This window comes from Rhinopithecus bieti, unplaced genomic scaffold (genome assembly GCF_001698545.2).
Source record: "Rhinopithecus bieti isolate Rb0 unplaced genomic scaffold, ASM169854v2 scaffold_82929, whole genome shotgun sequence".
NCBI lineage: Eukaryota > Metazoa > Chordata > Mammalia > Primates > Cercopithecidae > Rhinopithecus > Rhinopithecus bieti.
In genome coordinates this window covers 239,106-262,125 of record NW_016830474.1, presented here as the reverse complement: position 1 = coordinate 262,125, position 23,020 = coordinate 239,106, and the positions used below count along the sequence as shown (strand labels likewise).

Below are 23,020 nucleotides of genomic sequence, written 5' to 3'. Positions count from 1 at the left end.
TTTTTTTTTTTTTTTTTTTTTTAAACAGAGGAAGCGGCTTTTATTGATGGGTTATCTCCAGAAACCAGAAAGACTTTATGTACTCACTTTCAGTTACCCCCGTGCCTCCAGGATTGCATGTTGCTCCACCTGGGGGCGCATATAAATTACCTCTAGATAGTCCAAAGCCCAGTCTTTCCCTGCCCTGTGCAGCCTTAGAAACTAAGTAGCAATACTGGTTGGTGTTTGTTTGTTTCTCCCCCAGCAATGACTGCTGCAGCTACTTAGTAACAACTAGAGGTGGAGGGTGTCCGGGGAAGCAGTTAGGTAAGTGTGATGCACAGGAAAACAGTATCGTAGCCTATCAAAGGGCCCTCTGCCCTGCCTCAGTGGCTTGATTCTTCATTGGTTGCATTTCTCTTTGTGTTGGATGACGCCCTTCTGAATCAGATCAGGGATTTCTACTGCCAGCCATGGACCCAGCCCCAGAGCCATGAGATGAGCTAGTCCAAATTTGGGCACATTCCTGGCCCACAAAGGTTTGAAATGATCCGTCAGGCATATTTTGCCACCCCTGTATATCTTCGCTGTCTTTCCATCCAGCTCAGGAACTGCAATTTCTGGGGCAGTAGTAGGATATGTGATAGGAATGTCAAACTGGATGTCAAACTCATATTTCAGGAGGTCATGGATATACCAACATTTTCCAAACCACCCAGTCCCTTCCTTGTTGGACTCCAGTCGGAACCAATCGTTGTCAGCATTCTTGTTGTTCTCCACATACCGGATGAGGGACTGATATTCCTCCTTCAGTCGCTGCACCCACAACTCCCGATCTCGGGGTCCCGCGATAGTCTTCAGCACCGGGATCTCAGACACAACACGTCGCATGGCCTCATCCGCCATCTTGGACCAGGGCGCGAGAGAAACGAGGAAGTGGTGTTGCCTGTAGCTTACCTTAAGGCGCCGACATCTTTATATGGCTACTGCGGCTCATGTCTCACTATGGCCTCGAAGCCGCCACTAACCGGCCGGGTTCCAGGAGGCGCCTTTCAGGATGCAGCCACCCCCGCCCGCCTCTCCCCTCCCCCAGCCGCTGCGACACAGGCCTGGGAGAGCGGCGCGGATGGATCCAATATGGCGGCGCCGAGCCTGAGCCAGAGACCTTATTTCCTTTTATCCAGCCAAGTTCCTCCCAGGACCCTTTGTCCATATGCACAAGTCAACACAAACAAGAAAGTTGAGACAGTACCATTGGCGTAAGCAAAAGAACACAGAAACAACCTGAATGCGCACTGGAAGGGCATTGGCTAAATTTCAATTATCTCCAAACGATGGACTAGTGCACAGGCATTGGTTACCATAGAAAGAGGCAGATCCCACCAGGTGCGGTGGCTCATGCCTGTAATCCCAGTACTTCGGGAAGCTGAGATGGGAGGATCGCTTAAGTCCAGGAGTGTCAGACCAGCCTGGGCAAAATAGTGAGACCTCATCTATACAAAAAAAACAAAATCTTTTAAAAGGAATTAAAGGCCGGGTGCGGTGGCTCAAACCTGTGATCCTAGCAGTTTGGGAGGCTGAGGCGGGTGGATCACCTAAGCTCAGGAATTGGAGACCAGCCTGGTCAACATGGTGAAACCCCGTCTTTACTAAAAATACTAGCCAGCTGTGGTGGCACACGCCTGTAGTCCCAGCAACTTGGGAGGCTAAGGCAAGAGAATTGCTTGAACCTGGAGGGCGGAGATTGCAGTGAGCCGAGGTTGTGCCACTGCACTCCAGCCTGGGCGACAAAGCAAGCCTCCGTCTAAAAAAATAAATAAATAAAAGGAATTAAATACTGATTCATGCTACATCGTGGATGAATTTTGAAAATATTATGCTAAGCAAAGGAAGCCAGTCAAAAAGCTACATGTTACAAGACTCCATTTATATACAGCACATATATATAAATGTAAAAGTATATATATATAAATATATAGATATATATACACATCATAGGTTAATCCACAGAGACAGAAAGTGGATTAGTGGATGCCTGGGAATGGGCGATGAGGACATAAGGTTTCCACCTGAGGTGACAGAAGATTCTGGAACTAGATAGTGGTGATGCTTGCACAACACTGAAAACATCCTTAATGCCAGTCAGTTGTGCACTTTAAAATAGTTATAATAAGGGCAGGGGCACAGTTTGCTAACCCCTACTGTAGATGATGGAATGCCAATGAAGTGCTCTAAAAACACTGTAAACCTTTGTTTATATATATACATATATATATATATACACACACACACACACACACATATATATACACACACACACATATATATACATTTTTTCTTTTGAGATGGAGTCTCGCTCTTTCACCCAGGCTGGAGTGCAATGGCACGATCTTGGCTCACTGCAACCTCCACCTCCCAGGTTCAAGCGATTCTTCTGCCTCAGCCTCCCGAGTAGCTGAGAGTGCAGGCATGCACCACCACACTCAGCCAATTTTTGTGTTTTTAGTAGTGATGGCGTTTCACCATGTTGGCCAGACTGGTCTTGAACTCCTGGCTTCGAGTGATCCACCCGCCTCAGCCTCTGAAAGTGCTGGAATTACAAACACGAGCCACCGCACCTGGCCTGTTTATATTTTAATATGTAAATTTTACATAAACAATGTATGAATCAATTCTGATTGTAAAGGAATCCAAACAATACAAAGTTCAATTCTTTTTTTTTTTTTTTTGAGATGGAGTTTTGCTCTTGTCACCCAGGTTGGAGTGCAATGGCACAATCTTGGTTCACCACAATCTCTGCCTCCCAGGTTCAAGTGATTCTCCTGCCTCAGCCTCCCGAGTAGCTAGGATTATAGGCATGCGCCACCACACCTGGCTAATTTTTTTTGTATTTTTAGTAGAGACGGGGTTTCTCCATGTTGGTCAGGCTGGTCTCGAACTCCCAACCTCAGGTAAACCACCCGCCTTGGCCTCCCAAAGTGCTGGGATTACAGGTGTGAGCTGCCACACCCAGCCAAAGTTCAAATCATTTTTGTTCCCTTGTTCAAATACCAGTCCCCATTCCTGGATAACAGCTATTACCAATGGGTTATGATCCTTGAAGAGCCTTTCAGAACTCTCTTTGTATTATTTATATATATATTAGAAAGACTGAATTTTGAAACTTTGTAAACTTTGTAAATTTCACAAATTCATTATTTTCTTTAAAAGTTAAAATGGTATATTTTGTGCTATGTGTACTGTTTTCTTTTAAAGACAGGATTTCAACCAGGCACGGTGGCTCATGCCTGTAATCCTAGCACTTTGGGAGGCCGAGGCGGGCGGATCACCTGAGGTCAGGAGTTAGAGACCAGCCTGACCAACATGGAGAAACCCCATCTCTACTAAAAATACAAAATTATCTGGGGGTGGTGGTACATGCCTGCAATCCCAGCTACTCAGGAGGCTGAGGCAGGAAAATCGCTTGAACCCAGGAGGCAGAGGTTGCAGTGAGCCGAGATCGTGCCATTACACTCCAGCCTGGGCAACAAGAGCAAAACTCCATCTCAAAATAAATAAATAAATAAATAAAATAAAGACAGCATCTTGCTCTGTTGCCCAGGTTGGAGTGCAGTGGCGTAATCAGAGCTCACCGCAGCCTCAAACTCCTGGCCTCAAGCAATCTTCCCACGTTGGCCATCTAAAGTTCTGGGATTATAGGCATGAGCCACCACGTCCAGCCTGTTATGTGTATTTTACTACAATAAACACACCCACATACACACACATACAAAGTCTACTTACAGAGATAAAATCTCATCACATGTAAAGCAAGCGTTTATTTCTTAACTATTCCCTTCTTTAAAGTTTCAAACATACACAAAATTACAGAGAAAATAATGAACTTGCCCAACCCACCCCTCCCAATTTAATGACAATCAGCATTTTGCCACTCTCACTACACACAGCCTTTTTGTCCTTGCCGCTACTGTCACTACAGCATTTTAATACAAATATAAGGAGCTTTAATTACTTAAATTGGATCCCCCCCTAACCATTTTCAAAGAAATGATTCAGAAAATGCAACAATAAAAGTTGCAGGGTAAACCGCTGCCTACAAGAGTGGTGGTGGGTATTGCCATTCAAAGCCAGCCCACTTTTCTTGGTGATTTACTGAGATGGGTACAAGCTCAAAATCAAGCACTGGTATTATTTTTAAAACTCCACAGAAGTGTCTTAAAACATAAAACATGCATCTACCATATGATCCAGCCATTCTACTCCTAAATGTTTACCCAAGAGAAAAGAAAATAGAAGTCCTGGCTGGATGCCATGGCTCACGCCTATAATCCCAGCACTTTGGGAGGCCAAGGCAGGCAGATCACCTGAGGTTAGGAGTTCAAGACTGGCCTGGCCAACATGGTGAAACCCCATCTCTACTAAAAATACAAAAAATTAAATGGGCATAGAGGCACGTGCCTGTAGTCCCAGCTACTTGGGAGGCTGAGGCATGAGAATTACTTGAACCCAGGAGGCAGAGGTTGCAGTGGGCCGAAATCACGTGACTGTACTATCTCAGGCAACAGAGTGAGACTCTGTCTCAAAAATTTTTTTAAAAAAGGCCAAGCACGGTGGCTCATGCCTGTAATCCCAGCACTTTGGGAGGCCGAGGCGGGCGGATCACGAGGTCAGGAGATCGAGACCATCCTGGCTAACACAGTGAAACCCTGTCTCTACTAAAAATACAAAAAATTAGCTGGGCGTGGTGGCAGGCGCCTGTAATCCCAGTTACTCAGGAGGCTGAGGCAGGAGAATCACTTGAACCTGGGAGGCGGACATTGCTGTGAGCTGAGATTGCATCACTGCACTCCAGCCTGGGCAACAGAGCGAGACTCCGTCTCAAAAATAAAAAAAAATAAATAAAGAAAAAAGAAAAAAAGAAAAGAAATAGAAGTTCTTACAAAGCCTTGTCCACAAATGTTCACAGCAGCTTCACTGGTAATTGCCCCAAACTGGTAACAACCTAATTGTCCATCAAAAGATGAATGGAGAAACAAATTGTGGTCTACTCACACAATAGAATACTAGTCAGCAACAGAAAGGAATGAACTACTGATACATGCTACACCATGAATGATCTCAACATAATTACTCTGAGTGAAGAAGCAAGGGCAAAAAAAAAAAAGAGGACTGATTCCATTTATATTCAAGTCTAGAAAATGCAAACTAATCTACACGGACAGGAAGCAGACCTGTGATAGGCTGGGAAGACCAGGAGAAGGGAGAGATTACAAAGTGGCAGCCAGGCATGGTGGTTGACACTTGTAATCCCAGCACTTTGGGAGGCCGAGGTGGGTGGACAACTTGAGGTCAGGAGTTCGAGACCAGCCTGGCCAACATAGCAAAACCCCATCTCTACTAAAAATACAAAAATTAGCCAGGCATGGTAGTGGGTGCCTGTAATCCCAGCTACTAGGGAGGCTAAGGCAGGAGAATCACTTGAACTTGGGAGGCGGACGTTGCTGTGAGCCGAGATCATGCCACTGCACTCCAGCCTGGGCGACAAGGGCAAAAATCCGTTTCCAAAAAAAAAAAAAAAAACCAAACAAAGTGGCATGAGGAACCTTTTGCATGTGATGCAGATGTTTGCTATTTTGACTGTGATGGTGATTTCACAAGTGTACACACATAGGGAAACTCACCAAGTTGAATGTTTTAAATCTGTGCTCTTTCCTGTATGTCAACTGTATCTCAATTAAAGCTGTTTTTTCAAAAAAACTAAGACTGCAGAAAGCATCAACCACAAACTGGTTATAGCTAGCAGTTAATTTTATGAGTTTTCTCTTATTAAAATGAAATAAAATAGTTTTAAGCAATTTAATTGCTGGTAACCTACTTCTTTTTGTTTTAATTTACATTTATATTTTTATTTTTANAAAAAAAAAAAAAAAAAACCAAACAAAGTGGCATGAGGAACCTTTTGCATGTGATGCAGATGTTTGCTATTTTGACTGTGATGGTGATTTCACAAGTGTACACACATAGGGAAACTCACCAAGTTGAATGTTTTAAATCTGTGCTCTTTCCTGTATGTCAACTGTATCTCAATTAAAGCTGTTTTTTCAAAAAAACTAAGACTGCAGAAAGCATCAACCACAAACTGGTTATAGCTAGCAGTTAATTTTATGAGTTTTCTCTTATTAAAATGAAATAAAAATAGTTTTTAAGCAATTTAATTGCTGGTAACCTACTTCTTTTTGTTTTAATTTACATTTATATTTTTATTTTTATTTTTTATTTTTTATTTTATTTTTTTTTTTTTGAGACAGAGTCTCACTCTGCCGCCCAGGCTGGAGTTCAGTGGCACAATCTCGGCTCACTGCAAGCTCCACCTCCCGGGTTTATGCCATTCTCCTGCCTCAGCCTCCCAAGTAGCTGGGACTACAGGCGCCCGCCACCACGCCCAGCTAATTTTTTTGTGTTTTTAGTAGAGATGGGGTTTCATCACATTAGCCAGGATGGTCTTGATCTCCTGACCTTGTGATCCACCCACCTTGGCCTCCCAAAGTGCTGGGATTACAGGTGTGAGCAACCGCACCCGGCCTGTATTTTTATTTTTTTTAGAGACAGGTCTCACTCTATCGCCCAGGCTGGAGTACAGTGGTGTGATCACGGCTCACTGCACCCTCAAAGTCCTGGACTCAAGCCATCCTCCTGCCTCAGACTCTGGAGTAACTAGAACTATAAGGTATACACAACCACATCTGGCTAATTTCAAAACAAAATTTTTTTCTTTTAGAGATAAGAGTCTCACTATGTTGCCCAGACTGGTCTCAAACTTGTGGGCTCAAGCAATCCTCCCACCACACCTCAGCTTCCCAAAGTGCTGGGATTACAGATGTGAGCCAATGTGCCCAGCCACCTACTTCTTCCTTCTATGGCTAGGTGGTAAGTAGGGGGAAGGCAGTAAGAACCATTATGAAGGACCTTGAAGGAGTTTCTATTAACATCTTAAACCTAAATTTTAGTATTTTAATAAAGCAGGCACTCCTATATAAGAAAGCCGTGCCCCTCTGCCTATTTGCAAAGAAAAAAACACCTGATACATTTGTAAACAGCATTTAACACCTGAGAGTAGGGAGTCACAACTCTTCATGCCAGAAGGGACTTCATAGTCCCAACATTAGAAGAAAAAATGTTTTATCGTGTGCATGACACGTTTCTGAGTCTTCCCGGGGTCTAGAAGATCATGGAGGCTCTTTTTCCCGCAGCTATAACTGCCTGCTGGTTAATGAGATGTGCCACATAGCCACTCCTTACCTTTTCTCTCGGTTCCTTAGGAAACTCGCCGCTCAGCTCAGCACACTTCTCATATCTGACTTCGTTGCTTGAAGCTGAACTTGAAAACCTGGTGCAGAGATCTGAGTTACCTTTACGGAGCTGGAAGCTGTTATTCTCCCCAGCCCACACACCAGCTCAGGAGCCCAGGCCAAGTAACCTTAAGAAAGGACATTTCCTTTCCCCTTACCAAAAGGAGAACTGCCCAGTGGGGACAGCCTACCTTAAACACAGCATTACCGGGGTGGAAGGAGCCCCAGGCTGGGGGAAGACACCCAGGTGCTAGTCCCAGCTCTACTGCCTCTTCACTGGGGGAGCCTGGGTTAGGCTTGTGACCTCACCTGAGCCTCTGTTTCTTCATCTATAAAACAGGGATAATTAACACCTCCCCATCCCTTTTATGGGGCAGATAAGAGGCTGCTCAAGGCCCTAATAGCTATGTGAGGGCGTTTAGGGAAGAGCGAAGATGCCCCAGGAGGGATAATGAATGGCTGTTGTTAGCAATGCCAGGTAAAAGAGCAGCCCCGCCTCAGAGCAGCCCCCAGACTGAAGGGTAGTGGGATGTCAAGGAATGTGTGGGGGCCCAGGTCTGTCTCTGCCTCTCTGGATCACCAGACCTTAAAAGGGAGGAGGGGTGGAGCTAGAAGCTTTCCATCCCTGGAGAGCTCTCTGGTGTAAATACCTGGAGATGTAGCACGTGTTTAGTTCAGAGCTGGGGACTTTGAAGAAAAGGAAAGGGAGAGGAATGAAACCACTTAAACCTAACCTACACTCAGCAACTCAGGGTCTGCCTCCCAGGATATGTGAGGCTGAGAGGAGTTGTGTCTGAACTCAGAGCCTCAGTTTCCCCATCTGACAGATAATCACACAGCCTCTCCAAGGTTCTTCCAAGATAATCACACAGCCTCTCCAAGGCTCTTCCATGACATAGTGAGAGGAAGCATATTAGGACCCTGGCATAGGTGTCCTTCTCTGATATCTTAACTCAGGGGTTGTCATGCCTGGCTGCACATAAGATCGACTTGGAAGCTTTTAAAAACTACCAAAACGTGGGCCGGGCGCAGTGGCTCACCCCTGTAATTCCAGCACTTTGGGAGGCCAAGGTGGGCGGATCACAAGGTCAGGAGTTCGAGAACAGCCTAACATGGTGAAACCCCATCTCTACTAAAAATACAAAAATTAGCTGGGTGTGGTGGCCTGCCCCTGTAATCCCAGCTACTCGGGCAGCTGAGGCAGGAGAATTGCCTGAACCCGGGAGGCAGAGGTTGCAGTGAGCTGAGATCGCGACACTGCACTCCAGCCTGGGCAACAGAGCAACTCCATCTCAAAAATAAATAAATAAATAAAATAAAAAATAAAAGAAAACTACCAAAATACAAGACCCTCCCCAAATCAAGTGAATTGGGAATCTCTAGGGGTGGGGCCCAGGCACTGGTATTTTTTCTGGGTTATCCTAAAGCACTGAGAGCCAGTGGTCTAGCTTTGGCTTGGCTGGCTGTCCTGGTTCCCAGGGCCGGGAGGGCAGTCTGCCCAGAGATCCTGCCTTTGCAAGCTCCACCCTGGACAAAGTATGTCCGTGGCATGCATGCCATTAAGAGCCAGTCGATCATGCCCAGTGGCATCTCTCTGTTGTGGCCACTTGTGGGAAAACAAAGAAGAAATGTCGGAGGTGGGCCAAGTTTACAATATCATTATTAACCAACTGACTTAGAATATCTTTCTTTTTGTGTGTGATGGTATCTTGCTCTGTTGTCCAGGATGGAGTGGTGTGATCTCGGCTCACTGCATCCTCTGCCTCCCAGGTTCAAGCGATTCTCCTGCCTTAGCCTCCTGAGTAGCTGGGATTACAGATGTGTGCCACCATGCCCAGCTAATTTTTGTATTTTTAGTAGAGATGGAGTTTCACCATGTTGGCCAGGCTGGTCTCGAACTCCTGACCTCATGACCCACCCACCTCGGCCTCCTATAGTGCTGGGATTACAGGCATGAGCCACCGCGCCCAGCCTAGAATATCATTATTAACCAACTGACTTAGAACATCGGTATTAACCAACTGACTTAGAATATAATTACTAACCAACTGACTTAGAATATCGATATTAACCAACTGATGTAGAATATCGGTATTAACCAACCGACTTAGAATATCATTATTAACCAACTGACGTAGAATATCATTATTAACCAACTGACTTAGTAGATTGCAAACTGACTTAGAATATCATTATTAACCAAATGACTTAGAAGATCAGTATTAACCAACTGACTTAGAGTATCAGTATTAGGCCGGGCACGGTGGCTCACGCCTGTAATCCCAGCACTTTGGGAGGCCGAGGTGGGCGGATCACCGCAGGTCAGGAGTTTGAGACCAGCCTGGCCTACCTGGTAAAACCCCATCTCTACTAAAAATACAAAAATTAGCTGGGTGTGGTGGCAGGCACCTGTAATACCAGCTACTCAGGAGTCTGAGGCAGAAGAACTGCTTGAACCCAGGAGGCAGAGGCTGCAGCGAGTGGAGGTCGCACCACTGCACTCCAACCTAGGCAACAGAGTGAGACTCCGTCTCAAAAAAAAAAAGAATATCAGTATTAACCAACTGACTTAGAATATCAGTATTAACCAACTGACTTGCCCAAGTTACCTTGACTCCTCTGAGTTTATTTTTTGGGCCACTCATAGAGGCTTAGGCCCAGTCTGACGTGTTCTCTCTCTGCCTTCAGGGAAGAAAGGCTTAGCTATGGAGACAGGCCGAGCGGAATGCCATCCAGCTCCCACCTCCTCACAGTATTTCACCCTTCTGCCCTGCCTCCGTGAAATGGGCACACACCACCCAGTTCAATCACACAGCACATCTGAAGCTGAGAAAAGCCATGAAAACAGCTCCAGGCCCCCTGGCTGGCCATACCCAGAGGGAAGCTGCACTGCCTCTCCATGTCTCACCTTCCTCATCTGAGAAATGGACCCTGCCACGACCTCCTCTTGGGCTATGGGTAAACTGAGGGGGGCAACAGGTGCCCAGCCTGGTTCCCTCCTCCTCAGGGTCTGTGGGTGGGCGGCTGAGGGAGGGGTGTAGGATGTGCCTACTTACAATTTGGTCAAATCCGCCGACAGTGGCCGAGCCTGGAACGTCCTCCTCCTGACCTCGGGCTTGGCCTCGGAGCTCTCGGCAGTCCAGCCTCTGATCCGCTCCTGGACGCTGACAACCCCTTTCTCCGGCTCTGGTGCCACCAGTGGGGACGCGGGGGTGGCCAGGCGGGGTTCAGACCCCACTGCCAAGGCCAAGGTGCTGTCCTCCCGAAATAGGCTGATGCACTTCCTGACACTCCTCCTGGAGGCCCACTCTCCCCCTGCCGGGGCCTCCCCGTCCGCCACTCTGCTCTTAACCTCAGCAAGTTCTAGGCCCCTTCCCAGCCTGGGCGAGGCAGACTCAGCAGCCTTCTCTGGCTCTGGGTCCAGCTTGGCCCTTTCTTCCCGGGGACTCTGGTCTTTGCTGGGGGTGACCCTGACTGAGCCCCCCAGGGTTCTGGGGCTGCCCGTCTCTGGCTTGGAAAGCATCTTCTCCTTCTGCTCACGGATTTTCTTGGCCACCTCTAGGAAGTCCGAATCAGGATCATGAAGAGGAGCCTCCGCCTTGACCAAACACTCCCTGTCCAGCTTGGACGCTGCTCTGGGCCTCTCTAGCCCAGCCATGTCCCCTGCTGTGGCTCCACTTCCTTCATCGGCCACCTTCCTCAGCAAGGCCTCTTTGTTCTCAAACCGGGCCGTGAGGTCCATGGACAAGGGCCTGGGCTTCCTCACCCACGTCTTCTCGGGAGGGGTTGGGGGCACTTTGCCCACTGTGGCTGCTGCGCCAGGGCCTGGCTTCTGAGGCTGAATGGACTCCGTGAAAATGGCAGACACAGGCCTCCTCTTCAGGCGAGGCCTGGGCTCCACAAAGGGGCATGCCGTGTCCTCCACACTGCTGGCCTTTAAGGGAGGCTGGTCTTGGCCTGCCTCCTCTTGGGGTACAGGTGACTTTATGTCCTGAGACAGGGGGCCTGACCGGGGAAGGGTCCCCGCAAGCTTTCGGGTGAGCAGGGTGGGCTTGGCGGCCACCTCAGGCCGGGAGCCAGACATACCTGGCTTGGCCTCCTCGGCCCCCTCACTGACCGCCTTCCCCAGAGTGGGGCCGCTTTTGGTGGTTTCGAAGAGAATCATGGTGTTGGGGCTGGGCCGCAGGAACACAGCCTTGTTGAAGAGGGGCGAGCCTGTCCTCGGGCCCTCCCCACTGCCCACCTCCTGCCCCACCAAGCCAGGCATCCTCTTGTCCAGATCCTTTGCTGCTGGCTCCTCAGAGAGCCCCCCAGAGGAAGAAGGTCCAGTTAAAATGGGCCGCAGAGATGGGACAGGAGATTTCACATCCTGCTCCTTCGAGAAGGGTTTGGGGGCGAGCCTTGGCAGAGGGAGTAAGCGGGCCGGGCTCCGCAGGGGGCTCTTTGCTTCCAAGATCCGGGCTGGAGGAGCCCCAGAGGCTTCGCCGGCCTGGAGGAAGTAGGTCCTCGTCAGGGTCTCCTCCTTGCCAATCTCACCCAGGCCTGGCACAGCCGTCAAGGGCGTTATGGAGCCCACCTCGACCCGCGTGGCCATGGTTACAGTTGTGGATCCATGGGGGTTAGGAACATCGAGAATGGAGAAGCAATTGCTAAACAAAACAAACAAAAACAAAAGTAAGTTTGGAAAACAGTGTCTGGGTTGAAGCAAAATGGTTTAGAGAAATGGGACAGAGTCCTGAGCCCCAGATTCTGTACGACAGCCCTCCGCTGACCTCACCAGGCAGGCTTGGACCTGCCTCTCCCAGTCTCTGAGCTCTGGACAAGGGGAATGGACTAAACGTCCATCCCTGAAGTTCGTTCCAGCTCTAAGGGTGTAGAAAAAGCATCAACACTCGCTAGAGGGTTTTCCCGACTCAGCTAATCTAGAGGCCAGCACTTACAGCAAAAAGCAGTGATCGCTGCTATACAGATAAGGAAACCAGCTCAGAGAGGCCAACTAACTGGTCTGGAGTCACCCAGGAAGCAAGAGGCAAAGCCAGGATTTAAAACCAGGTTTGACACCAAACTCACACCACACATGCTCCTCCCTGAATAGGCCTCAGTGGGAGCGTCCTCACATTCCCTCACTCCTGTTACCCTGTTTTCCCATTGCAGAGCCTGCTCACATCCCAGGTGATCCTAATCACAAGTGTATGCTAAGCACCTAGCACAGAGAAGGCAAGTGACCCGCTGCAGGTCACACAGCAACGCAGCTCGCAGCTCGGGAGTGCCTGGGAGCATAAAGCTGGTTAGTGACCTTGGAACCCATGCCCTAGGCACCAACCCCACCCAATCGTCCCTTAGTTCCTTTTCTTTCCCCTCCCCCACCCTTCCAGATGCCATAAAAAGAAGTCATTCTTATTTTTCTCACTCAACCTGCTTTTGTTATTTGTTTGCTTGTGGTTCTTTTCTGTTGAACACACATTTTATGCTGATTGCCTTCATATTCTTAATAAAAAGAAACGTCCAACTGTGAGGGCTTCCCATGAGTGAGATCTCGAGCTGTGTGACATGCTTCTTGTGTTTTATAAATCTCATCCTCCTCACAACCCTATTTAGTAGGTACAATTAGGAGACCCCATTTTGCAGCAGCTTGGGGCATAAGCCTCTTGTTCACGCTGCTATGAGATCTGTTTTCTCAAAGCAAGGGCCTTCCTCTCTCATTAATCCTCCAGCAACCCCGAAAGGCAGGAATGAAGGCATCATCGTTATCTCCCTCATGGAGATGAAGGGAAAGGGCCCAGAGAGGTCACCAGACTTGCCTACAGTCACCCAGCTGAAACCTAACCTCAAGTTCACTACCCATTTAGCTCTGTCTTTTTTTGGAGACCGAGTTTCACTCTTGTTGCCCAGGCTGGAGTGCAATGGCACGATCTCAGCTCACAGCAACCTCCTCTTCCCAGGTTCAAGCCATTCTCCTGCCTCAGCCTCCTAAGTAGCTGGGATTACAGGCATGCGCCACCACCCCCAGTTAATTTTGTACTTTTAGTAGAGATGGGGTTTCTCCACGTTGGTCAGGTTGGTTTCGAACTCCTGACCTCAGGTGATCCGCCCATCTCGGCCTCCCAAAGTGCTGGGATTACAGGTGTGAGCCACCATGCCCGGCCTCAGCTCTGTCTTTTTAAAAATTATTTTTTATTCCTTTCTGGTCTTAAAAAGTGCCAGGTAAGTTGCTGTTCTCGATCCCTCAGGCTCTCTTCATGCCAGTGTTTTCTTCCCTGTGAAACTGCCCCCAGCCAGCCCCCACCTAGATGGACTAAAAAAGTAGAAGGTATTTTAGTTAAATACAAGCCTCTCCACTTCCCTTCCTTGGGGCCCCACACTGCTCCCCCGGCTCTGACTCACTCAGCAGCCTCCAGGAAAGAAAGGCAGACAGATTTTGATATTTTCTCTTCCTTACACGCTCGATGGTGCTAACAGATTCCATCTCCCCGAACTGGCGAACACTGTCTAGACACAGTTAGAGGTAGAACGGAGGGACAGATATGAAGGATCTGAGAACTGGAAAATTTCCATCCACGAAGATCCCAACCAGAGTTCTAAGGCTCCAGAATCCCACCCAGAATCAGAGCCGCTGGCCTTTAGAGCCAGTCCCTGTGACCTCTGGAAACCCTGATCGGGGATACATACGTAATAGCCAACACATGAGACACGGAAAAATGACAGGATTCAAAGGACAGAGAGAAAATTTTCTGGCAGAACCCACAGGCGCTCTCCACGTCCCTGGACACTCCAGCCTTCAAGCTTCGGTCAAGCATGGGCCCCACTTACCCAAGCTGGCAGGCCCTGGGTCAGGGGGTGTGATTGCCGGGAAAAGCCAGTGGTGTCACATGTCATCGTGAATGGAGCTGTCCACACACTTCCATGGTAGAAACAGGAGGGGGGAAAGTAGACTCGTCCCAGCAGGCTGAGTTTCAGCAGGTCTACGGAGACACAGGATGACAGCCTCAGTTCCGGAGTTCTGGCAGTATGGGAACAGACGGCACAAAAGCTTTCAAGCTCCAAATGCATCCGCTGGCATCTACTCCAGCTTGTAAAACGTATGCTCCTTTTGGCTTTTCGATTTTGTAGCCTTATATGTACGTGTGCATAAATAGTGCTGAGCCCACAGTACGTGCTCAATAACAATCTTCCCTGTCCTCTGATACGTTTATTGAGCACCTACGGTGTGTACAAAGATGAGCATGAAATATCCCCAGCAACCATGCAACTCACAGTCTTCTGTAAGAAACACACACATACACACACAGCAATTACAACTAGGTAACAAATGTCGCTTTTTAAATGCGGGATGTGGGGGCAAATAGGAGGACTGATTGCCTAGAATTGGAACTGGTGGTTCTGGACAACTCGCTTGACTTAAAGGAGGTATCTGCTGAGCATTCAAGGTGCTGAATCACTTGGTACCTGCTTCTGCTCATCAGCAGTGTTTGGACATTGTACCTCTTTGAAGCCCTCCAAATGCCTCCTCAGGGCCTTTGCACATGCTATGCCTGTTCTCTGGGACAACCGTCTTGCTCATACATAGACACAAGCCCACCCCTCAGACCACAGTTCACACATCTCTGTCTCCCTTCAACCCGGTGCAACCCCCTGCTACCTATTCACAGAGCACCACATATACTCGGAGGCTTGGCAGGACTCAGCATAGCTGCACTGTTACATTTAATAGGACATCATCCTTCACATCAGCCTCTCCCATTCAATGGTAAGTCCCCCAGAGGACACCCCAAATCCCTAGTGGCTAGCACAGCAGCCTGGCACATAAAAGTACCAGGTACCTGATTATTGAATAGAGAAATAAATCATTGTTGAATTAATAAGTAAATGAATGAAGAATTATTCTTCTGCCCCTGCTGCCCACTCTCTAAGATGCTAAATAAGTCCATCCAGGTACCATGATTCTCATGCCAAATGACTCTAAGCAATCTGGGACATAAGATGAGTTACTTTAGCTGTGGCTGTGGCTACTGAATGACAGAACCAAAGAGCTACGAAGTGCTCAGCCAGAGGCTCAGTCCACCAACCCTCACCCAGAGACCCCTATCAGTTTCATTGAGTCACACAGAGGAGCTCCACCCTGAGGGCAGGCACCTGCTGCATCCACGTTAACCTCACACTGTCACGCCAGCTCACCTGCCCAAATGTGGAATGAATGCTTCTCTGCATGGATTTTCCTGGGAAAAGAGTCACCAAGAGCAACCATTTGTTGAATTAGGATCAATGGTACACAAATGTCACCCCACTTTGGGAACCTTGAACCCACCTCAGTGACTATACTGCATGGAAAGAAAAGGGGAAGGATGAGATAAAGTAAGTCCCTTGGTCTGCACTCCTCTACACCAAACAGTGCCTCTGTGACCCGTCATCTGCTTTGTATCTTGAACTGCCTCTCAAGTTACCATTGCAAATGCCTAGCAGATGCCTGGTATGTAAATACAGTTGCACAAATGAGTCAGTGAATGAATTAATAAATCAATGAACAAAGAAAAGTAAAAGGAGTTTTTTGGGGTTTGTTTTTTGTTTGGTTGGGTTTTTTTTTTTTTTTTTTTTTTTTTTTTTTTTTTTGGAGACGAGTCTTGCTCTGTTGGCCCCAGGCATGGAGGGAGAGCAGGTGGTGTGATCTCAGCTTCACTATAAGTTCCGCCTCCCAAGTTCACGCCATTCTCCTGCCTCTGCCTCCCGAGTTACTTGGACTTACAGGGCTGCCCGCCAACATGCCCAGCTAATTTTTTTTTTTTTTTTTGAGACGGATCTTGCTCTGTCACCCAGGCTGGAGCTGCAGTGGGCGGATCTCGGGCTCACTGCAAGCTCCGCCCTCTGGGTTCACGCCCATTCTCCTGCCCTCAGCCTCCCGAGTAGGCTGGGACTACAGGCGGCCCCCACCTCGCCCGGCTAATTTTTTGTATATTTAGTAGAGATGGGGTTTCCACTGTGTTAGCCAGGATGGTCTCGATCTCCTGACTCGTGATCCACCCGCCCTCCGGGCCTCCCAAAGTGGCTGGGATTTACAGGCGTGAGACACCACTGCACCCGGCCAATTTTTTGTATTTTTAGTAAAGACAGATTTTCACCACGTTAGCCAGGATGGTCTCCATCTCCTGACCTCGTGATCCACCCCCCTCTGCCTCCCAAAGTGCTGGGATTACAGGCGTGAGCCACCGGGCCCGGCCTGTTTTTCTTTTTGAAACGGAGTCTCACTCTGCTACCCAGGCTGGAGTGCAATGGCGTGGTCTCAGCTCACTGCAACCTCTGCCTCCCAGGTTCAAGCAATTCTCTCCCCTCAGCCTCCTGAGTAGCTGGGACTACAGGCACATGCCACCACACCTGGCTAATTTTTATATTTTTAGTACAGACAGGGTTTCACTATGTTGTCCAGGCTGGTCTTGAAATCCTGACTTCATGATCCTCCTGCCTCGGCCTTCCAAAATGCTGGGATTGAGCCACCATGCCCAGCCTAGTAAAAGGAGTTTTTAAACCACCATAGTAGATGGCTCCATAATATTTTAAAGTCCTAGCCAAACCTAGAAACCCATGATTTTCGGGTTTTCATTTAACCTGCTGTAAAATACAAGGAAACCAATTTAACTATATGCTTTAAAGCCTTCTTTTAAATGTTATCACATATGTTACACTTGATTTAAGAGATGTTAGCCTCTTCGAAAACATTTGTGAAGCCCACTCACAAAGAGGCTAGATGCTATTTATTCTTGGAGTGGACATGTTCACTATTATTTATTCATTTTTTATTTTTATTTTTATTTTTTAGACAGAGTCTCACTTTGTAGCCCAGGCTGGAGTCCAGTGGCACAATCTTGGCTCACTGCAAACTCCACCTTCCAGGTTCAAGTGATTCTCGTGCCTTAGCCTCTGAGAAGCTGGGACTACAGGCATCCACCTGTAATCACACCTGGCTATTTATTTATTTACAGAGTCTCGGCGTGTCACCCAGGCTAGGGGCAATGGCACGATCTCGGCTCACTGCAACATCTGCCTCCCAGGTTCAAACGATTCTCCTGCCTCAGCTTCCCCAGTAGCTGGGATTACAGGTGCACACCACCACACCCGGCTAATTTTTTGTATTTTTAGTAGAGACGGGATTTCACTATGTTGGTCAGGCTGGTCTTGAACTTCTGACCTCATGATCCACCTGCCTCGGCCTCCCAAAATGCTGGGATTACAGGCATGAGTCACCACACCCAGCCTCTTTTGTTTTTTTTGAGATGGAGCCTTGCTCTGTCACCCAGGCTGGAGTGCAGTGGCGCAATCTCGGCTCACTGCAACCTCCGCCTCCCGGGTTCAAACGATCCTCCTGCCTCAGCTTCCCCAGTAGCTGGGATTACAGGTGCACACCACCACACCCGGCTAATTTTTTGTATTTTTAGTAGAGACAGGGTTTCACCATGTTAGCCAAGATGGTCTTGATCTCCTGACCTCGTGATCCGTCCACCTCGGCCTCCCAAGTGCTGGGATTAGAGACGTGAGCCACCGCACCCAGCCACCCTGCCTCTTTTTTTAAACAGTATATTAGCTGAGCATTATGACCAAAGCCAAGTCAACAAGACCTCCCCAGAGAAAGAAGGGAAACCAAGTCTGAGCCACCTCTAGTTTCATATGTATGTAAATTATCATGGAGGGCAGCACGTTGAACAGATGGAGAACAAGGCATCCATCTGGAGAGGTCAGGAGGCTGTGGTAGGACCATGAGAGAGGGGACATCAGTCTGACCCCAGGAAGTGGACTAGCAATGAGTGTTTCTCTGCTGTTGCTGAACCTGCCGGGTCCACAAGCTTGATCTCCCCAAGCTTAATTTGCAAAGTGCAAAATTCCCATTTTCTGCCATTTCGTGCAGGAAAAAAATCATTTGTCTGAGAAGGGAGTCACCCAAGAACAACAGGTCCTGAAATTCAACAGGAGTCATTCAAAAGCATTCATTTGTCCAGCCTTCTGACCCTACTTCCACCAACTCTCACTGCCTCCCTCCCAAGCGCCAGGTTCTGTGCTTGGTGCTGGGGACGCAGCCATGGAGCTTGAAGCCTCCTGGGGAAATCCGAGCGATTCACAAGAGAGAAGGGAAGAAAAGCACTTCCATTCAAAACTAAACAGTTTGGCAGCTTTTCTCCCAGATTCTGAGGCGTTGATTCATTCTAACAGCTGTTGAAGATCTTTCATAATTACGCCCTAAAATTCGATCAGAGAGCTTATCAGTCATTTATTCAGTCTCTGGCTGCCACTTCCTGGGAATGCCACCATGTGGCGAGGGGCGTGGGCTGGTCCTGACACCTTCCAGCATCTTCCAGAATGTGACCTTAGCCCTCAAATCTGCAAATCCATCCTGTGCAGTGAGCCAGGAAAAGAGCCAGGAACGCATTGGCGAAGTGTACGCTGGTGTCCTCCCAGAGAAGGGCTGCTGTGCACAGGAGGTCTGTCCTCCACAAAGGGCCCGGTCAAAATGTCAAGTATCACTGGAGTATGTGCATCCTCTCGTCTCTGTCCCCATGACTGTGGCCCTTCCTTCCTTCCTTCCTTCCAATACACAGTTATCAAGCATCTATGTACCAGGCTCTGGGCCAGGCACTGGAGACACAGCAGTGAACAAAACAAATAAAAAACCCTGCTCCCATGGAATGGTGATTCATGAAGATGAAAAAAAGGACAAAAACAAAAAACAAACAAACAAAAATAAAAACAAGGTAAGGACAAACTCCAGAATGTTACATAAGTGACAAAGAGGGAATGTGAGAAGGTCTAGCCAGGGAAGATTTCACTGAGAAGGGACATTTAAAATCAGCCTCTGGCCAGGCGCAATGGCTCATGCCTAAATCCCAGCACTTTGGGAGGCCGAGGTGGGAGGATCACTTGAGTCAAGGAGACCAGCCCAGGCAACATGGCAAAAACCCATCTCTACTAAAAAATACAAAAATTAGCCAGGTGTGGTGGTGCGTGCCTGTAGTCCCAGCTACTCAGGAGGCTAAGGATTGTCTGAGCCTGGGAGGCTGAGGTTACAGTGAGCCAAGATCACATCACAGCACTCCGGCCTGGGTAACAAAGCCAGACGCTGTCTTAAAAATAAAATCAGCCTCCTCACTGACAATCCTGTCTCAGCTGTGGCCTCCTCCAATCCATTCACCTAGCCGTAGCCAGGGGTGTCTCCAACGTGCAAGCGCCAGGATGTCGTTCCCCTGCTCAACACCCCGTGTCTCCTTGCTGCCCTCTGAATAAAGGCCAGACTTCTTTCCCAAGGCCCTACAGGATCCAGATCCTCGTCTCCCCAGCTTCATTCTAATGACTGACACTACCCCATCTGTCTGTCTGTCACATACACTCACATACTTCAGCACAATGAACCCCAGACAGGCCACAAAACACAGTGTACACTTGCTCGCCTTCATGCCTCTGCACTGCCCTTACCTCACTACCTAGCTAATCTCAATGCCACCTCCTCCAGGAAGCCTTCTCTAATGCTTCATGAGTAGGGCTTGTTCAGGTGCTCCTCTGTGCTGCAATATCTCACTTCCTGCTTCCCCCTCACCCAGCACTGAAGCATACTTGGTGACTACCTCTGTTTCCTCCACTAAACGGTGAGCTCCTAGCAAGAGGGGTCCTGGGTCCTGTTCATGGCTGTATCTGGAGTCTGAACCATAGGAGGCATTAAGCCGGTGTGCAAAAAACACCTAAGAGAAGAAAACAGTAATACTCAATGTAGACGTGAGTGTGGGAAAATGGATTTCCTTATGTGGTCCTGGCGATAATGTAAATTGTAAAAGCAATTCGGCAATATTCACTTTCAACTAACATTTTTGAGACCCACGTCAAGAGTCAGGCACCATGCTAAGTGATTCTGTGCATCTTGTGCCTTCTCTCATTCATCTTCTCAACAAGTTGCGCTGTTCAAATTATTAATTACCACCATTCTAACAGATGAGAAAAAAAAATATGGTCTAGAAACAGCCAGTTCAAATTCCCACTGCTAGTGAGGGGTAGAGGTCGGGTTGGAATCCAGGCCTTCTGACTCCAAATCAAATATTTTCCCCTCACCCCGGCAAAACACTTACTTCTTTTCAACTCAGTCATCAGACTTCTAAAAATGTATTCTCTGGAAGTAATCCAAAAGAAAAGTTATATGCACAAAGATGTCCTTTGCAGTGTTATCTAACCAAACACAGCAAGAATATACCCCTGGCAATTACAGCTAGTTGAAACAACCCAGGACTCATAAACACTTGAAATGTTCCAAAAGCTGCAACGTGTCAGCAGGAAGAGCAGACCTCCAATTCTCAGCCTGCACAAAATCCCATCACACAACAAGTCTTGAGTTTGGAATCAGAAAAGATGGTTGCCTTAACTATAATAGGGCAAATCTGAAAGAACGTATCTCAGCCAAAGGTAAGGGGGTATGCACAGGGAAGTGGAAGCACTTAGGATAATTGGTAGGGGAAGCAAAAGGGATACATTGTTTTGTATTCAAGGCCATGACAATAGCAAAGGTTGTTTATACAAATGACCGATGTCTGGAAGAGAACAGGCACAAATGGAAAAAAAAAAAAAAAAAAAAACATGCTGGAGACCTGGGTTGGATTTGTTGGTAAATTTTTAAATTCCTTTTTATGTCCATGAATGTTGTTTGTGCAAACAGCTGCTTTTTTACATCTCAATACCAGAGGTTTTCCTCTGAGCTGTCTTTCCATCATCGATTTGAAAGGTAGAGGTGCTAAGACTATCACTATCTCCTGCCCACTTTCAGAAGCAAAGCATAAAAATAACTATCGTTTATGAAGCTCACACCATGCGCCAGACACTACACTAAATGCTTTATAAGGATTATTTCATTTCATACCTTTACCAACCCAGAGGCAGGTCCTATTACAACTTCCATTCTACAGATGAGTAAACTGAGGTTGGAGGAGTGCTGTGACTTGCCCGTGGGTGGCTGGAATTGTGGATCCCACCCTGCCTTCCAATCAGATTTCTACCAAAATCCACGTGGGCTTAACTAAAACAACTGTCTATTATGGTGTTCAAATGTAAAAGGCACTTCCCACCCATGAGAGTGGTGGCTATTACTTAATTAAAAACACACACACACACACAAAACAACTATTGGGGAGGATGTGAAGACACTGGAACCCTATACCTTATGAGAGTGGCTATTACTTAATTAAACACACACACACACACACACACACAACTATTGGAGAGGATGTGAAGACATTGGAACTTTATATCTTGCTGGTGTTATGAATATAAATTGGCACATCCACTGTGGAAATCAGTATGGGAGTTCCTCAAAAAATTAAACACAGAATCTTGAAATTCTACTCCTAAGAGTATACTCCCCTAAAATTGAAAGCAGACATTTGTACACAAATGTTTGAAGCAGCATTATTCATAATAACCAAAAGGTGTAAACAATTAAATGTCCATCAATGGATGGATAAACAAAATGTAGTCTATCCCTACAATGGAATATTATTCAGTCTTCAAAAGGAAGGAAATGCTACAATATGCTACAATATGGATGATCCTTGAAGACATTATGCTAAGTGAAATAAGCAGACATGTAAGGACAAATACTGTATGCATAATTTCATTTATATGAGGTATTTAGAATAGGCAAATTCATAAAGACAGAAAGTACAATGGTGGTTTGCCAGGGGCTGGGGAATGGGGAGTTATTGTTGAATGGATGCGGAGTTTCAAAATGAGAAGATGAAAAAGTTCTAGAGGTGGATGGTGACGATGGTCACATGACAATGTGAATGTACTTAATACCACCAAACTGTACAATTAAAGATGGTTAAAATGGTAAACTTCATGTGATGTATATTTTACTGCAATTAAAAAAAAAAAAGCAAAAACCTACAAACAACTAAAAAACGAATATAATGGGAAACAAATGCTTAAGCTGTAATTACCATGTGACCCAGCACACTGGAGCCCATGTCCTTCAGGCGAATCTCTATTAAAAGCTCTCATGGTCTACTTGTCTGGGCAGGGAATGTGTTGGGAACGTTCCTAATCACAATGGTGACACACTCTAGTAGGGGAGGAGGAAAGGAAACACTGAAATTTGGGAGGTATCCTGATGGGGACAGACATTGGGGTTATACAAGCCCAAAGAGTGGTCAGGGAAGCTTTGCTGGAAGAGAAGGTATCCCAACTGAGACTGAGAGAAGTCAGCCAAGCAGAGGAGGAGGTTGGTGTCAGCAGAGGAAACGCATATTCAAAGGCCCAAAAGCATGGGATAAACATGGTCATTGGAGCCTGAGCGGTATTCCTTTACCCTCTGTGGGGGAAAGCAGGACTGTGGAAAGGTTCAACTTTCTAAAAATGGGAGGTACCCCGATGGGGCAGAATGTAATACTTTAGTTACACTGAAGACACTTCTGTTAACTTGAGTCCAGGGAGCATCCAGGAGTAAGAAGCCTTGGCTTATGAGCCAGAACAAGGCAGTTTTAGTCAGGGCGATCCCACCTTCTGGTTTACCTGGGATAGGCCCCTTTTACTCTCTAAGATGTCTAGGTTGGCAGGGCGCAGTGGCTCATGCCTGTAATCTCAGCACTTTGGGAGGACGAGGCGGGTGGATCACAAGGTCAGGAGATCGAGACCATCCTGGGGAACACGGTGAAACCCCGTCTCCATTAAAAATGCAA

At 47.4% G+C, this 23,020-nt stretch overlaps 1 protein-coding gene and 1 pseudogene across 3 annotated transcripts in view; both read right to left on the bottom strand.

The window, feature by feature from the left end:
* Nucleotides 1-23,020, bottom strand: part of KIAA1671 (KIAA1671 ortholog) — a 272,215-nt gene that overhangs the window by 177,226 nt on the left and 71,969 nt on the right. Inside the window, exons 2-4 of one of the 2 annotated variants that reach the window (XM_017865552.1) lie at nucleotides 14,139-14,290; nucleotides 10,385-11,977; nucleotides 7,279-7,366 (exon numbers count right to left, since the gene is read on the bottom strand). In XM_017865552.1, the coding sequence (XP_017721041.1) occupies nucleotides 7,279-7,366; nucleotides 10,385-11,922 (1,626 nt within the window). In that variant the 5' untranslated portion in view covers nucleotides 11,923-11,977; nucleotides 14,139-14,290. Of the gene's footprint in view, nucleotides 1-7,278; nucleotides 7,367-10,384; nucleotides 11,978-14,138; nucleotides 14,329-23,020 lie in introns of both variants that reach the window. The other variant, XM_017865553.1, reaches the window with a different exon arrangement.
* On the bottom strand, nucleotides 26-913 carry LOC108524444 (ubiquitin-fold modifier-conjugating enzyme 1 pseudogene; annotated as a pseudogene). The gene has a single exon (XR_001884047.1). The product of XR_001884047.1 is annotated as a ubiquitin-fold modifier-conjugating enzyme 1 pseudogene (transcript).